This window comes from Ambystoma mexicanum, chromosome 1q, assembly GCF_040938575.1.
Source record: "Ambystoma mexicanum isolate Mex_15411 chromosome 1q, UKY_AmexF1_1, whole genome shotgun sequence".
NCBI classification, from domain to species: Eukaryota; Metazoa; Chordata; class Amphibia; order Caudata; family Ambystomatidae; genus Ambystoma; species Ambystoma mexicanum.
In genome coordinates, this window is record NC_090922.1 from 695,575,209 (window position 1) to 695,593,237 (window position 18,029).

At 41.1% G+C, this 18,029-nt stretch overlaps 1 protein-coding gene across 1 annotated transcript in view; it reads right to left on the bottom strand.

Moving 5' to 3' along the window:
- LOC138558241 (E-selectin-like) overlaps positions 1–18,029 on the bottom strand; it is a 405,907-nt gene that overhangs the window by 128,995 nt on the left and 258,883 nt on the right. The window contains exon 14 of the mRNA XM_069642666.1: positions 1,274–1,459. Within this exon, the coding sequence (XP_069498767.1) occupies positions 1,274–1,459 (186 nt within the window). The remainder of the gene's footprint in view (positions 1–1,273; positions 1,460–18,029) is intronic.

Below are 18,029 nucleotides of genomic sequence, written 5' to 3' on the forward strand. Positions count from 1 at the left end.
TCACTTGCAGAGATTGAACATTTAATTTGGTGGAAGGAAACCAACCCAGTGTAGCTCCACATATTCACATACTGCTATTGATCAAAGCCGCACCAAATGTGGCCCTGGCACTGATCATTCAGCATTGCAATTCATAGAAATGCACATCACATGTGTCATTCCCTTAGAATACACTAATCACGAGATAAGAGACAAAGTGCTACACTTCCAATGGTATAAGTGTGGTAGTTACTACTAATTCTGTTACAGATATAAAGGTAAATATTACACAACGTGGTGTTTCAGTTTGCCCGGACCTCCAGGCCTGTATGCTGCATGGTGAGGTGAATAGTTTCATATCTTCTTTCAGATGCAGCATTCATGGCAAGTCTCTCAAAAAACAAATTGTAAACCAAGAGATGAGGCCTCAAAATACATTAGTGATTACAACCCAGCCATTGCTGTCATGCTGAGTGGCAATGTGGATGCTAAACTAGTTGCAGATAAATCAGTAGTAAGGTACACTGCTTACCTTATCAAAACTGAAAAGAGTAAGTTGTCTACCTGTTTAATTCTGTTGCAAGCACTTCATGGTAGAAGGCAAGCCAACGATACCACTGCATTCTATAGTATTTGGCGACTTATTGTGATAATTATAAGAATTGTATCTAGATGGCTAAATGAGAGTCTGTGATGGGAGGCCAGAGTATTTGCAGAACCAAATTACTTATTGAAAGATGAAATGATGGACTATATAACAACAGACTTCAATAAGAAGAAATTGACTCTCTGCAATGGGCTCTCTGGATCCCAGGAAAGCAGGGTGGATGAATACGCTGCTGACACATTGGTGCAAATGTGTAGATATTGAAATACAGAAGAAATGAGAAGGTAGATTGTAAAGTGGGTACTGTGGGGAATGAAGGAGTGATCTCTTCTCTAGACATGGATTATATCTGGCATTCTTTACGTGAAATACACTGTCACTCCACCACCAGCAGGCAGTGAGATAATTGAGGATTGAAAAGCTGAAAGTGACAAAAATAGGAATCGTTGAATGTAGCAAACATATGATTACACAAATTGTGGTTTTGATCATTTTTCTACACTGCAGCCTATGAAGAGTTGACAATATAAACATATGGATGTCTTTCAATGTGTGGCTTATTTGTGAATGAAGCAAGGATGGCTGTTAGACAGTAAAAGGGAATTAGGTGAAGGGAATGTATTTGTGTCTTCTATAATTGCCTTTACACATATACCACATATTTGTTTCCACATTCCCCCCATTTACCTTCACAACATGGAGCTTCAGCAGTCCAGTTCCCCAGAGCTCTGCATGCCAGTGCATTGGATCCACTCAGCACCCATCCTTCCTCACAACTGAACTCACAGACGGTTCCAAAGCTGAAGTTTCCCCAGAGATGAGAGCAGCTCATTGAGCCTCGAACAGGAGCAGCCAAGTCACTGCAGTGAATCACTGATGTCGAGAAAAATATAGATTATTATTGACAGCGGAATGTCAGCTTGTAGCTCTAATCGTAGGATGTAGCAGCATGACTCTGAAACAGTCATTTTCATCTAGCAAGTACCAAAGAATAACAAAGTAATGGGGCTACGCCATGCACAGATTAACATTATTACAGACGATGTGCAGATGATGCTCAGGTGAGTTTCCAGTTTACCAGTCCTAAAGGGGGAGGTTAACTGTGTGTACCTCAACATCTAGGTCTTGATCTGACTCTATAGATGGATTCATAAAAAGAAACACAATGCCCCCATCTTTTATAGCATCCACAGAACAATGGGTTTTCTTATGTGGTGGTGCCCCCATCCCTGACATGCATTTAAGCAACTTGAACTTGCAGCTTAAAAAGAGAACAAGCAATGGTACAGACAACAAGGTGGAAGTCAAACATGGCCATTCAAAAGCTTTTCTGAAAGAATATCATGAAATAAAAGTTATAACAATTGTCAGGACCAGTGATTAGGGACTTTCAAGATTGGTTCATTGATGGTGAATTCTCTATATAGAACAACGTGCTTCCAAAGGACCCTCGCTGCCCTTGGAGGAAGGAAGATCAAGAGAGAAAAGGGAGGAGGACTTGGAGGTGTGGTTCGAAAGGATGTAAATAATGAACTTGAACCTATTTGCAGCTGAAATCTCCTTCCTCAAATGGGAGGGGTTTTGTGTTATGTAGTTTCACCAATAACGATGTGAAACTACTTGTAGTTTCATAGGTTTATTGTAAGCAAGTCCCTCACAGCATATCCCAATTCAACTGCATCTTCTTCTTGTGTGGTTCTCAATATAGATTCTAGAACCACACAAGATGAACACTCTCAATAGAATATAGAACGTGTATAGCATCAACTTCTACATGCATAGTATCAACTTCTACATTATAACCTCTCCTCCTCCACATTGTTTATGAAGATTGCAATTATCAAACTATATACACTATAACTATGTACACGATTAAACTCAATACATGACTTCCAACTTTACACTATGATTGTTACATGTAAAGGATACACGTGATGATTCCTTGATGGTTCTCAGATGACATATAAGAATACCGTACCATTCATATAATCTGACAACCTCAATAATAAATAAAATCCTTCTTGAAATTGTGCACAATTCTTCTAGGTCTCATAAAGGTTGCATTGTTTCTTTGATGGTTAAGCTTCCTCACTTGATCACCGTCACTAGTATTTGCAGAACACTCAGCTTTATCACCAGGCACCATACATCCATCTTTCCATGTTCCTTGTGAGGAGTATCTATTGTCACTGTTCTCAGATTGTCCTTTTATCCTTGTTAATATGACATCATCACATGACCACTTGTTGCCATCTTCTAGAGTCACTGACTTTTTTGAGCATGTAACCACTCTCTGTGGTGAACGATACTTGGATTCTGCTTTAAGAACTCTCTTTGGTTCTCTTACTCTAACCCAATCTCCACTCTCAATTTTACTTTCCTTCACATGCTTGTGCTTGTCATAATATTTTTTATATTCTTCTTGTTTCTTCTTTATTCTCTTTACAATCTCCTCCATATCAATGTTCTTATTTCTCTTGAGAGTCATCCACGCAGGTCTCAGTCTGTTCGTGGCAATTCTTCCTCTCATCAGCGTGAAAGGTTCCACTTCTGTTGCTGAGTGTGGAGTAACCTTGTATGTGTTCAATGCTTCTTTAAGTGTTTCTTTCCACGGAAGATTATTTACAATAGCCAATTGTACTGTATCTTTTATAAAGCGATTCATTCTCTTCACTAATCCATTACCTATAGGGTGATATAAAGCTGTCATACTGTGTTTGATTGCTCGCGTTTCTAGAAATTCTTGGATTTCCTGTGACATAAATTGAGCACCATTGTCTGATATTAATTCTTGTGGTTCACCCTCTCTGCTGAATATTTCTTCTAAAAATGTTTTTACTTTTCTGGACGTAACAGACTCTTCAACAATTCCACACTCCACCCACTTGGATGTATAGTCAACTAATACGATGAAATAAATCTTCTGTGGTTCTAGTATCTCATACGGGCCTGCTATGTCGATAACCAATTTTGTCCAAACTGCATCAGGTACAGGTATTGGTTGATGCGGTGTCATCCTGGTAATCTTTCCTTTAACACTCACTGCACATGCAGAACAATCTTTGACCATAGCTTCCAAATCTCCCCACATGTTGGGCCACCAGTATGCCTCTCTCACTCTTCTCTTCGTTAGACTTCTTCCTACATGACCTTCATGTGCAATCTCCATTATCCTCTCTCTCAAAGTTACAGGCGGAATAATGCGATCTCCCCTGTAGATACATATCTCATCACATGAAATGTCATCTTTTATCTTCTCCCAAGTTCCTATTCTTCAATCAATCTCTTTCCAGTCACTTACCACTGCTCTCCTCAATTGCTCTTGTTCCAAATCTGTCTTCGTAGCTTCAATCCATTCCTCTCTATTGAAACTAGGATGTACTTGCGCAATAACACAATCAGTGTTTTGATCCTCCATTGTCTCATCAGTCTCACTAGATTCTTCTCCTTCACAGATACAAGGCAAACGGGAAAAACAATCTGCTACCACATTTGTTCTCCCTGGAATATACTTTATGATTACGTTGTACTGCATAATGATCAGGATCCCTCTTCTAATGCGTGGAGATGTTAAATGTGGGTTTTTTGGATTCACAACATGTATAAGTGGCTTGTGATCCGTCTTGAGTTCAATTGGAATCCCCCAAATAAGTCCTTTGAAATGTTCCAGGATCCATTTCACAGCTAAAGCCTCTTTTTCAATAGTTGAATAGTTTCTCTCCACTCCTTACAAAGTTCTGGAAGCAAAAGCTATTGGAACTACCAATCCATTTTGCACTTGTTCCAACACACCTCCCAAGCCCTTGTTACTTGTATCTACAGATATCATGGTCTTGGCGCTACAATCGAACATCTTGAGATCAGGTGCTTTATTAATTAACATTTTTATTGTCTCCAGTTCTTTCCTGCACTCATTGGACCATTCAAATGTTGTACTTTTATTCATCAAGTTTCTCATTTGACTTGTTCTGTCAGCATAATGATCCACAAACTTCGAATAATATTCTGTCAAGCCTAATAAGCTCCGAAGTTGATCTTTGTTCACAGGATCAGGTAATTTAAGAATGGTGTTCACAAGGGTCTCTTTAGGTTTTATTCCCTCCGCATTTATGCAGTGACCTAGGTATGACACCTCCTTTTTCTTTATTTTACACTTCTCAATCTTAAGGGTAAGAACCTTTTGTTGTATGACCTGCAACACTCCTAGCAGTTTGGCATCATGATTGTCTTCAGTCATAGCAGATACCAATATGTCGTCCTGAAAATAATACACGCCTCGTAAACCCTTGAAAAGATACTGCATCAGTTGCTGGAATACAGCAGCTGCCGACGCCAAACCAAATGGCATCCTTTTATATCTAAATGCAGCCAGAGGCGTTATGAACGATGTGAGGTGTCTAGACTCTTCTTCCAGGACCACTTGATGGTATGCAGAGGATAAGTCCAACGTAGTGAAAAGTTTTGCAGGCTCCATAGTAGTGAGCATTTCTCCAATATTAGGCAGGGGATGGCGATCTACCCATATGTTGTTATTAAGATCTCTCAAATCAACGCACATCCTGATTGACCCCTCTGGTTTTCTTACAATCACTATGGGAGAAAGCCACTCAGAGCTCTCAATTGGTTCAATTATGTCTTGTGAACATAATTTTTCTAATTCCTTTTGTAGTGCTTCCCGGGTGCCAATAGGAATATTCCTTACTTTGTGAACTACTGGCTTTGTCCCCCTCTTAAGAATTATGTGATGCTTGAAACCTTTGAGTACACCAATATTATCATTAAATACCTTCGGAAAATTCTTGACCAAATCTGCAGCAGAATCGCAACTTCTGTCTGTTATGCACAATATTGGTACATCTTCACCTGGGTGTATCTTGATCTTCAACGATGCCTGTTCCCACCAACCTACAAATGAAAAACCATCTTGGGCTACATATAATCTGCAATATGTCTTCCTCCCTTCAAAGTCCAAATGTACCCAAGTATAGCCTACTATATTGATCGGTGTCTTACCATAGCCACTCGCTCTAACTTTGGTCATGTGTAAATCTTCCATTTTCTTCTTTAGCACATTCAGATAAGTCTCCATGTCTACCATTGTATAAGGAGACCCTGTATCAACCATGACTTGTAAGGTGATGCCATTTATAGCCATAGGCACCCAAGGGCCAACAGAACTTTCCATCGATGTAAGTGCCAATATCTGTACTTCTTCTTCGAATCCACCTGTGATGGCTACTATATCATCCGAACCACCAACTTCTTCTAGTGCTCTCACACTATTTGAAGCACCTCTTCCAAACTGAGTGTTATTTCTTGCCATGTTGTAACGTGAATTGAATCTACTCCTTCCTCTGGAAGTGCGGCAAACCTTGCCAAAATGCCCTACTTGTCCACATTTATAACACTCAGCCCTATTTGCTGGGCAATCTTTTTCCGGGTTGGCATGTTTATACCATCCACATTTACCACAGTTGTTCTGTGACCTATGTAATGTTTCTCTACTTTGCCTGGAGATCATGTCAAAATCTGACTTGACTATTCTCTTCCCAATTGCAACTAAGGCCTCATCATCTCTGTTGGACCCCTCCAACTCTTGGACTGACTTGACATCAACATACTCTGGCTTATTTTGTACTTCTTTCATGTACCTTTCCCCAAGTTCAATTGATCTGGCTATTTCCAGTGCCTGTTCTAGCGTTTGATTCTTTGCTTCCCACAGTCTTTGCTGGATCCGGGGATCAACCACATGCAGCACAATGTGGTCTCTCAAATATTCGTCCGCAACTCCTGTAAACTCACATGTAGATATCAGACCTCTCAATGCTGCAACATATGTATCTACAGATTAATTTTTGCTTTGTCTCCTAGAAAAGAATCTGTACCTCTCAAGTACAATGTTCGTTTTGTTCCCAAAATTCATGCCCAGCTTGGATAATGCAGCGTCATATTTCCTAGCACTGCTAGCAGAATCACTTGTCCCTTCCTCTGCATCACCAGGATCTGGCAAAGTTCTGAATATCCTCAAAGCCTCTGCTCCCACACAATTAAGCAAAGTAGCCTCCTTTAAATCATCATTAAACTTAGGCCCTCCAATTGCCCTCAATTAGACTTGAAAGTTATCCAGCCACTGCTTCCATTTGCATACAGGACTCCCGGGTTGTGTCAGGAATTTTACAGGGGCTACAATGTTCTGCATGGCTACAGTATCTGGTTTGTTGCTGTGATGGAATGTGTGTTTAGTAAAACGGCAAAAATCTCTTTAATAAAGGATAACTCCACTTTCTCTTTCACCAATTCATGTCATCCACATCCGTGTCTGTGCACATTTCGTTTTATTTAACTTTTTATTGTCATTCACGCTCTGCACGTGTCTACCGTGCAGCGTCTCCAACTTTGTCGCAAGCGTTAATCATTCACTGCAATCTCATTGCGCCGTAATGCGCTTTCAGCGCCGATCCACACATATCATTGAAACATAAGCCGTTACCATGGCATCACAACTCTCCAAAATGGCGGCACGTAGTGGACATTTTAGGGTCCTTTCCTTTGTAGGAAGCAGCCCTGTGTGAGCGATGACGCGCCGACACTCCGCGCGTTACGTGCAGCTCCTTCCGGTGACGTTCGCGCACGATTTCAAATGATGCCGTCTCGCTGAAATGACGGCTCGCGCACAGTTCAAGGATTGCCGGTCTCCACAGTGTTTTTCTGTCGAGCGTTACTGATTCACTGCATTAACGAATAAAGTCTGACCTTGTTTTCCCTGGAGTGCCGCTCGCAGGGGTTCAGCTGTCCTCACTGGTACTGCACCTCGTACTTTACACTGTCTTCTATGGGAATGCCCGTTACGTTTCCATTAACGCATACCAACACACATCCAGGGACTTCCTTCCCGACAGCTCCTCGTCGCCAATTGTTATGTAGTTTCACCAATAACGATGTGACACTACTTGTAGTTTCATAGGTTTATTGTAAGGAAGTCCCTCACAGCATATCTCAATTCAACTGCATCTTCTTCTTGTGTGGTTCTCAATATAGATTCTAGAACCACACAAGATGAACACTCTCAATAGAATATAGAACGTGCATAGCATCAACTTCTATATGCATAGTATCAAGTTCTACATTATAACATGTTGTAAGCTTTATTGTTATAGTAAAGGATGATCATTCAGAAGACTCTCTCCTTCACACAGAGCAATGCACAGCAACAGGGACAATGGGAGCACAGCAGTCACTCAGGGAAACAGGCCTCTGAAGAGAAGGACAGGGAAGCAAGCAGCTGCCCACTGACCTTCCACGCCCCCCTTAAGTACAATGATCACTGCTGTTGGTTGGAAACATTCTGCAAGGTTATATGGTTATGTGCGGAAGTGGCAGAGAGTGGTCTGCCGTGGACTATAGCTGAGTTCTACAGTGTTGAAAATCAAAAACAAACGATGAGGAGCTCATACTGATGGGTACATGGAACACAATGGGATCTGCCTATCTCCAAAGAAGCTCTGGAACTCAATTGCAAAGGCTGGATATCATATGTTTGCAAGAAACATGGCTGCAGACAAGTTCCTGTATCATAGGATATGAAACAGGTGTAAATCCAGCAATTAGACAGCCAATAGGGCGGTTGATGGCTGGACCACTAACTATAGTTAAGAAAAAAAAATGGCTTAAGGATAGTATGTTCATCAAATCTTTCACCTTATCCCCAAGCCACACTAGTAGAGTTAAAACATCATTATAAAGAGGAGAGTTTGAAAATACACATAATAAACGTTTATTGGCAACATAAAGCTATGAATTAGGTGAAATTGTTGGACATAATCTGTGACCTGATCGATGAAAACAGAGTCAATGAAAATACCAAGCATAACGTTATATTGTGTGGTGACCTTAATATGGAAATTGTCTGGTTGGAGGATAAGCCTAAGAATATCTGCAAAGGCAGAAAAGAAAAGAAAATAACAAAAATATGGGAAGAAGAGATGGAATCTAGACAGATGAAATTAATTAATGGAAATACCAATGGTGACATTCCTGCAAAACCAACTTGGGAAAGGGACAAAGCGAAATCTGTACTTGATTACTTCTATATATACGGCAATCTAAGCAAGAAAATGTGAAATCTCTGCGTGATACCATCAACACACAGTGATCATAACATCGTAAAAATTGAACTATCAGGCCAAAGAAAAACCATGAAGAGAAATCGTAACATAAAATCAATGTGGCACCCAGGAGAAAACGAATTAGAATGGATGATGTAAAAATCATAAGACTAACAAAAAGTCTAATAGCCAATGAGCAAATAGAAGAAGGTGATCCCATAGAATACCTAGCTTTACTACAACAATTTACAGAAATCCAAAATAGTAGAAGTAAACCAACCTTCAAGAGAAACCATATTGGAGACCTGGAAGTAGTGGCTAATAAGAGAGAACTGAGAAAGAGTATACGAAAAATAAAGAAAAATGACATAGATAATTGCAAAGAAGCAATTAAGAAAGTTTAATCAAGATACAGAAACTGGATACGAACACATAAAAGAGATGCCCTCTTACAAAGAGATGCTGAGTGCATGTTGCAGATATTTGGGAAAAAAAACTCATTCGCACTTTGGGCAATCATTAACAACATGGATACACCACAACAAGCAATCCAGTGTAATATGGTAACTGAGTCCCAATGGATCAACTATTACTCCAGTCTGTTTGCCAAACAAAGCGAAAATGTATTCGACATTCAGGAGTTAGAAAAAGGTTGGGACATAGAGATAAAGATAGAAGACATTCTAGAAGACACGAGAAGAATAAGCAACTCAAGAGTCCCGGGCCCAGATGGACTGACAAACCAAGTCCTCAAGGAACATCCTGAAGAATGGACAGAATTTTTTCAAATCTATTTAAAAACATTCTGAGACAAGGGCGTATCCCAAAACCCTGGAAGACCGTGATTATCGTGCCTGTTTTTAAAAAAGGAATACGAAAGGATCTAAAAAATTAGCCCTAATGGATGTGGTGGGAAAGATCTTTAGGACTCAGTTACTGCAGCAACTAAACAACTGGATTCAAGCAACTGAGTGCAGAGATGAACAACAAACTGGTTTTCTGAGAGGAGTTGGATGCGGTCTCAATCTCCTCTTACTAAATCTTATAAAAATGGAAACCATCAAACAAAAATCAAAAGTATATTTAGCGTTCATCGAGCTGGCACACGCCTTTGATATTGTGGACCCGGTTTGTTGTGGAAAAAGCTAGCAATGAAAAATTGCCCAAAAAGTCTCCTGGGAGCAATTATAGAGCTATACTCGAACACTGAGATTAGGATCCGTTTAGACTCAAATGGGTTACTCTCACTGCCGATAAAAACGGGATGAGGGGTAAAGCAATGCTGCCCCTTAGGTGCTTCTCTATTTAACTTCTTCATTTCTGAGGTGGGAACAGAAATTGAGGAAGCAAGAGGTTTTGACCCAAAAATAAACAGGAATCCTTTAAGCTATATGCTATACGCAGATGATATTGTGTTATTAGACGTTACGCTGATCGGATTACAGCGGAAGCTCACTGCTCTGGGATCCTATACAGAAAAAAATGGCCTAGTAATAAATGCAGCAAAAACAGAGATCTTAGTCCTTCGAAATCTTGTGGGCATAAAAAAAAAAGCAATTTAAATGGAAACTAGGCCAGGAAACAATAAAATGCTGCACCCAATCACAATATCTAGGCATTTTAATCAATGCACAAATAACATATGATCCAATGGTTCAAAGAATCAAAAGAAAATGCAACCTTGCAGCCCAAGGTTCAATAATCAACAGGAGAGTTGATAAATTCTCGCTAAGACCGGTGACAGAATTTTATAACGCAAAGGTGATACCGTGCTTGATCTATGGGTGTGAATCAATATTAGGCTGTTCATATAAAGTTTGGAGTGCATGTGAAAACATATTCTGGACCAGAATCTTACATCTACCTAAGGGCACCACTACTGCCTGCATTCGATTCAAACTCGGATTAACCCCAATTAATGCTAGAGTGACATGGAAAATGTTATCCATACACAGAAGAGTGATTGGAGTTGATGAGCGACCATCATATTACTTCTTGAGGACCACTATGAGTTAAACAAGTGGGTCTATCTTTGATGAATGGAAACAAACATGCAATCTAACGTTACAGCAAATAAGTGCAAATAAATTAGAACTAATAAGAAATCCGAACATGGTAAAGAGAAAGTTGTGGGACCAAGACTGGTATGAAACATCTGAGCAGCAGATATCAAAGCACAGATGCATGGCCAATGTAACCTCTGAAGCAAGAGCAAGGAACACATTACCGAAATACTTAGAACTTTTTCCATGCTACAGTAAAAGGCAAACTTTCATGAAATTACGACTCAATATATTTAAAACGAAAGAGCTTCTAAATCTGAGAAGCACGACGGAGAAAGCTGACTCTCTATGTCGAATCTGCAGGGAGAAAAATGAAACACTGAAACATCTAGTGCTATTCTGCAGAAATCTGAGAGATCTGAGAACTAAACACCTGGGTATGGAGATTAAGAAAAGACGAAATCGCTGTGGAAAGAATGGTGGGATATTATGTCTGCGGGAAATGAAAGAAAACTGAATTTCGCGTTAATATTCTATCTGGAAGAATTGGAAGTTAGACTCATGAAATAATTAAGCCAAACAATTCATGGGGCAAATTATTCACTGAACTTTTTCATAGAAATTTATATAGACAAGTGTTTTGTTGCTGTCTACTACATTGGCGGACCAAGGAGGACGCTAATCTACAAAAACTGCTAACCGCTGTGAAAGTGGCAGAGAGGGGTCTGCCATGGTCTGCTGGCGGAGCCGGTTTGCCGGCTTTTTCGCTCTCCCGTACCTCACACACAAATCAACTTTGCTGAAGTGGTAAATTGGATTATATTTATTGTGTCCCACTTACGACAATACATTCCAAATGAGAAACAACTTCTGAGGAGTGTGTTTTCTTCACTGTAGTGGTTTACGCTCTTAGCGTCCCCCGTCGATGATGATCACGGACAAAATCATGCATAAGAAGAAAAGTATCAAGCCCCCATTGCGTTGCTCTTAGCTGCTTCGTAGCCAAGTGAAGTGTCACGTTGCGGCTACAGGCCGATAGAAAGTTTGGTCACCGGCGTAAGCGCCGTTTACTCGCAAGAAAAATGCTGCTTGTATGGAAGTCTGTAATCACGATCTACCCTCACAAAACGACATGGTCATACACACCTAGCGGACTAAAAATAAAGAGCCGGTAGATGTTACTAAACTTGCCAGCTTTTTCTCACCTGTGGTGGGGACACGTACCAGCTCTGCCAATCTCATTAACCCACCTGCCAAGGCAAGGGCTCTCTTTAATCAACATTGACAACAATGATTCCCTTCTGAATTTCCAAAGAGAATCTTCAGTTGCCATTCTTCCTAACGCTGATCTGACTACTCAAGGTGCAAATCCTAATAAAAATTTGTCAGCCAGTCCTGATATGGCTCGATTTGCTGTGGCTGCTGCTGTGGAACACGACTCATGTTGCACGGATTTAAGTGCCTCATTCATGACTAACAACCCGGCACCAGCCGACTCTTCATTCAACCCAAGTCTTAACATAGTGGCTGTGACAGTAGATGACATTTTTGGATTATGCTCATCACTGGCCAACAAGCAGAGGGCCATTAAGCAGATCCTGGCCAGGGTGGTTGATGTTAAATTAAACAACAGGGCCAGATTCGATCCCTTAGGCAATCATATGCCTTCAGGTGACAGCATTTACATAACGGATGCAGATCTAGCAACTGAGATGGGTATGATGAACTCGTCTCCCTCCCTACATACATTGCCACTCATGTTTGTGGAAACTAAGGATTATCCGCCAGCAGCCTCCCGTTTTTTGAGGCCGAAAAACTCATGTTTTATTGCATGATACTAGATGCAAGCACATGACTACTTCAGCCAGGAAGAAACAATCGAACAGATGGAGAAAAAGGAAATCTATATGAAAGTTGGACCAGCCAGCCGAGTCAACTCTGGTGAAATCTTTAAGACCCCCGGCAGACGCAAGTTCACGGGCCGAGATGTGCCATCCTGTTAGCTTGGACGTTGTGGAGAGTAACCTGAGGATGTTTGGGCGATAGAGGGTCACTACTCAAATTCCTATTTTTGGATCAGATAAGTCCAAACCTGGCACTCTGGACAAGTGACTGCAGGTTCCTGAAACCTGCAACACAGTACACATTTCTGGTAAGGAGAGACTTCTGATGCATAGCAGCACCGGCCTGCTGACTTGCCCTTTGTTGCCTGCTTTGAGTAACAGCACTGGTGGCCAGTGTGTGCTGTTCTCAGAAGAGCCTCGGACATGGTCTGGACTGAATATTGCCAAGCCTGACACTGAAGGTGACCTCGTAGTGTAGAGGGATGAATTTCAGGTGCCTCAAAACACGCTGCTACCTATGGCGGCAATTACACATCATGAAATGGACTACCGACAATGCTGGCCTATTTCTTCAGCTCCTCATACAAGTAGACGCACGAGTCAACGGCCTAGCATGTGTTGTTGGAGTGACTGTATAGTGGAAATATCACCAACTAATGACAGCCCCATTCTTAATTGAGTTAACTTGATGAAACTGCTCGATCATTGAGATTTTTCACATCCAATGCCATAGAAAGTGTCAAACTGCCTGCTCGTTTATAATAACAGCAATTGGGCCATTTTTACATTTGTGTCATATGTGATTGTTGATAGGCTCCTATGCTTTCCAAACATTTTCAGGAGTATGTGCTTCGATATGCAGATCCAGCAGGCTATCATGAGATCTACATGTCCTCTTACACCACTATATACATTGGAAGGGAAAAGGGACTGCAACCTGCAAAGGGAGCCTTCTCCCTATAGTAAACAAGCATTCAACAAAACTTACCATCAAGTGAAGACCTGTTCCTCAATGGTGGCTGGTTGGCAATCAGTACTGAACAAACTCCAACACTGACATCCTGTGCCAATTCCCACTTGGCAAGTTCTTTCATGAATCACTTGCGGCTTCAAGTCCTTTTCAACCCACCCAGACAGGCTTATGGCTATATGTTCAGCGCATTTATTTCTCTGTCATGGCTGATCTCTAATTATATACTTGATGGTTATCAGATGTTTACTCACCCGAAGGGTGGTTTATGTATTGGTGTGAGATCATTTTTGGATGACATGGATACAAACTGCTCCTACTGTCTGGCCATTGCGATCAACAACTTTCCTAATAAAGATGCCTGCACGTTTATTCTTAATCTATATGATCCCCCTGATGGATCGCACACTACCTCATTGAGATTGAAAATAAGGGAGGCCATACAGGGGTGGCAGTCGAAATGTCCAGGGGGGGATATTTTGCTGGCTGGTGATTTCAACACTCATTGCATTGGTGTTATCGATGAGAGGCTGCTTGAGATGGGGTTGAACACACCCACGCTCCCCATGGCCACAGGAAACAAATATGGCCTTGGTTTGGTGAACAAGGGCCATAAATGGGCAGCGCTGTTGTTGAACTTCAATCTGGAACCGCTCATCCCAAGTGATTGTGAAACCTTGATCAATGTTATTACCGGGCACAGCGGGGAAAGCTCGTCCTGCCTGTACAGCATGTTTGCTACTCATGGCCTCATCGCACCCTGGTCTCGAGGTATGAAGTCAATGGTCCCTCCCTGAGTCATATTGTGTGCCTATTTTTGTATTGACAAGGGGGCTAATAAGTGTGGCCTTTTACAAAGGGCAATTTATAACCTGCAGGTGAACCGTATATTGTGGTTTGAATTGAACATTGAAATAATTAATGCTTTGGTGATGGCCAGTATTCCTACCAGGAGGAATTGCTCCAGATCTGCAATGGGGATGTGTAAACCCTATTGAACTACTAATGGCTCATTTCCACTCGCTGAAAACAGGTGATAACCCAACAAAGAGGCACACTACCTCTCTTTGACATCAATATTCAAAGGAGGAAAGTGGCCCTTCACAAGGTGGTAGTTGCTGTCAAAAGAAATGCCCCTCTCACAAATTATATCAAGAAATTCCAAATTGGGGTGTTGAGCACTAAGAATAAAAATTGGTTCTGGTTACATAAGTATAGAACAGTTTCTTCCAATTGAAACATGGTGTTTTCACTAATCAAAACACACGATGACAGAATGTTCAAGCCCCTTTATCGCAGCCCTCTATCCACCCAATCACCAAAACAGCTGTGTTATATCATGGAACAGGCTTGGTCCTCTTATGTTAAGGACCTGTATTGGGATTCTGAACTGACTATGGAAGAGCCCCAATTGGAGGAACCGGTAGATAGGAGTGGGGTTTTTAAGGTTGATGTGACTGACTTATTAAATTTCATAGTCAAATTAAAGTTCTCCAGTGCCCGAGGCCCGGACGGGCTAGTCAATATTTTATTAAGGTGGAACCCGATTCACTTGGCCTACTTGCTTGAATCCATGTTCACCGAGATCATAAGTAATGCACCGTTCCTTTCAGCTGGTGGTCGATACTTATCCCACTCAACAGAAAAGTCACCTATGCAGAGCCCAGTATTGGCTACTTGCCATGCTCGAGTCTCGAAGTAGAAATGTTTCCACTACACTGTTGCAGCTCCTTAATGGCTGGGCTGAGAAAGAAAAACGACTTAAGCCAAAACAACTTGGCTTTAGAAGGGGATGCAGTATGATACAGTCAATGTGGGCACTACATCTCCTGGCTGCTGATGTGCGTTGCGGTGCAGGTAGAGGGTTATACCTCTGCTTCATAGATTATTCAGCAGTGTTCTATTGTGTTTCATGCCCCTGATTATGGACCAAACTAGAAAACAGAGGCATTAATCCCATTTGTTACACTTTCTCAAGCCTCTTACACCTCGACAACTATGTAACGGTTCAGCTTTCCCAGGATGGTTACACTACAGCTCCAATGACCACAAATAAAGGGCTCAAGCAGGGGTTCAGGGGAGCATTCCCCCCCTCTTGTTCACCCTTTATGTGGCCTATATGGATGCCACCCTGAGCAAGTGCCGTCATTTTCCACCTAGCATTGGAGGTGTCAGCACCTCATGGATAATAAAAACTGATCGAGGAGTGAGTCAGGGATGTATTCTTGCTGCTGCCTGCCTCTTCAATCTCTGTCTTTCAGATGTGGGTGACACCCTGAATAAAGCATCATTTGTTGCACCTAAAATTGCAGGGTAACATAGTCTGTGGGTCGCGTATGCAGATGACATCTTGCTACTAGACAGAACCCCAATAGGCCTCCAAAAACTTCTTAGTAGTTTCTCAGAATATGTCAAATTAAATTGCTTGTCAATTAATCCCTCAAAGTGAAATATACTATGTTACACAGGGAAAAAATTCAAGAAAATGCAATTCAACTGGAAAATTGGTTTATCGACTATTGTAATCACCCCACAAATCAAATATCTGGGATTTAATCTCTTTGGAGCCGCAGAATCTAAGGTCGGGAAGGAAGGCCTGTGGGTAAGAGAGACTCAATACATCGGACAAATGAATTCCATTAAATGAAAATGTTGCCGATTCACTCATCAAGCCTTAGTACAATTTTATACCAGCAAAGGTGTACCATTGTTGATATATGGATTGGAAATCAACAATCAATTAGACAAAATGGAACTAAATAAGCTTGAAGTAAAATTCTGGACAATGGCATTCTCTCTTCCTGGATGTGTCCCACAGTGCATTCTACGTTTCGGGATAGTACGAAACTCTCTTCCGTCGCTTGCACGGATGAAGAAGCTGTTCCTATATCGAAAACCTATGATCAAATCTCCAGATTCTTTGTATGCAGCCATCGGAACCAAGATGAAGAGAGGAACGGGTGAACCGTACCATTCTTTTTCCCAGCAATATTACCAACTAATGGACACATCTGGCATATCAATTGGAATGCTGTGTCTCTATCCAGAAAAAGCAAAAAGAAAATTCGTAGACACAGATTGGGTAAAGGCTTGCGACGAAAGAAGAAGATACAAATGAATCACAGAAATTAGCCTAGAATGTAAGACAAGGGGAGCATTGCCATACTATCTAAGGCAAATTCCAGACAGGCTCTTCTGTGAATCTTTCATGTGATTCCGCTTTAATTTCCTTCATACAGGGGAGATCCTACATATTAGAGGCTTACAAAAAATGCAATTTGCAGATTTTGTCATAATTCCATTGAATCCCATAAACATTTAATGATATTCTGCCCATTACTCCGGAGCATTCAAAAATACCATTTCAGTTGCTTTGTGCACTCTGTTAAAGATCTAGATAATGAGAATGTGTGGTCAAATATGCTACAAGGAAGACCCTCTCTGCTGCTTGTTAGGATTGTGCAATATTTGAAAAAAGCCAACATCATAGACTGAAATTAATTGGCAGACCTTAAAGAAATGTTAGATGCATATAATCATTCATATAACTGTTGTCGGTCTTCATTCTCATTTCCATCTTTTTCTTCTTTGTTTCTCTCTTCTTACCTAAAAAACTGGCAACAGTTCTTTAGAATGACCTTTATATGTTCTTCTTCTGATTTTTATGTTTTTAAATGTAATGTTTATGCTTTTTTATTTTATTTTCCTCATGAATGTATACAGTTTAATATAAACTATTTTACAATTAAAAAAATATATATATATTTGCTGATGATGAAGGACTGCTAGACCGGACCCCGCTAGGGCTACAGTGCACTATGGGTGCTCTTTTCCAGTGTGCGAATAGGTTTAGAGTAAACCAGAGCCAAACTAAGGTCATGCAGATACATGGGAGAAAACGGAGGGCCTCCACCTTCAGCTGGCACATGGGGTGACTGAAGCTTGAAACGGTAGAACACGTGTATTTAGGATTATCCTTCTTGAGCACTCCCACCGTCCTACACTATAGGACCAATATTTCACTTAATGTCACTAGGAAGTGATTAAAGGTTTTATCAACAGAGTAGGAGGTGGTTCCGTTCAAGGTTGTTTGAAGCTCTATAAAAAGGCAATCATCCCGGGTATCTTATATGGCTTAGAGACACTCACTGATATTGCAATCTTTTCTTTGTTCTTCCCTCATTGTTTCCTATAGAAGCGCTCCGGTTTGGAGTTGGGGCTACCTTCCTTATTGACCTTGTGGAAGATGGTCCGCTGTAAATTTTTGGCAAAAATACTCCTGGTTGGTGCCACCCCTGATACTATGTTAGGATTGTTTGCAGAACAATCACGCAGCAGGACTGGCAATATTGCTCACGCGGATCTGGTTAATACTGTGCAATTCCATCTGGATGTTATAGGTCTCCAATACAGTGATATGGCGGATATTAGCAATTTCTTCCATAAATGAAAAATGAAATCCCTAGATTTGGACTGCATGTCCTCAATTGACGATGCAGGGATTTCACGCTATGCAGCCCT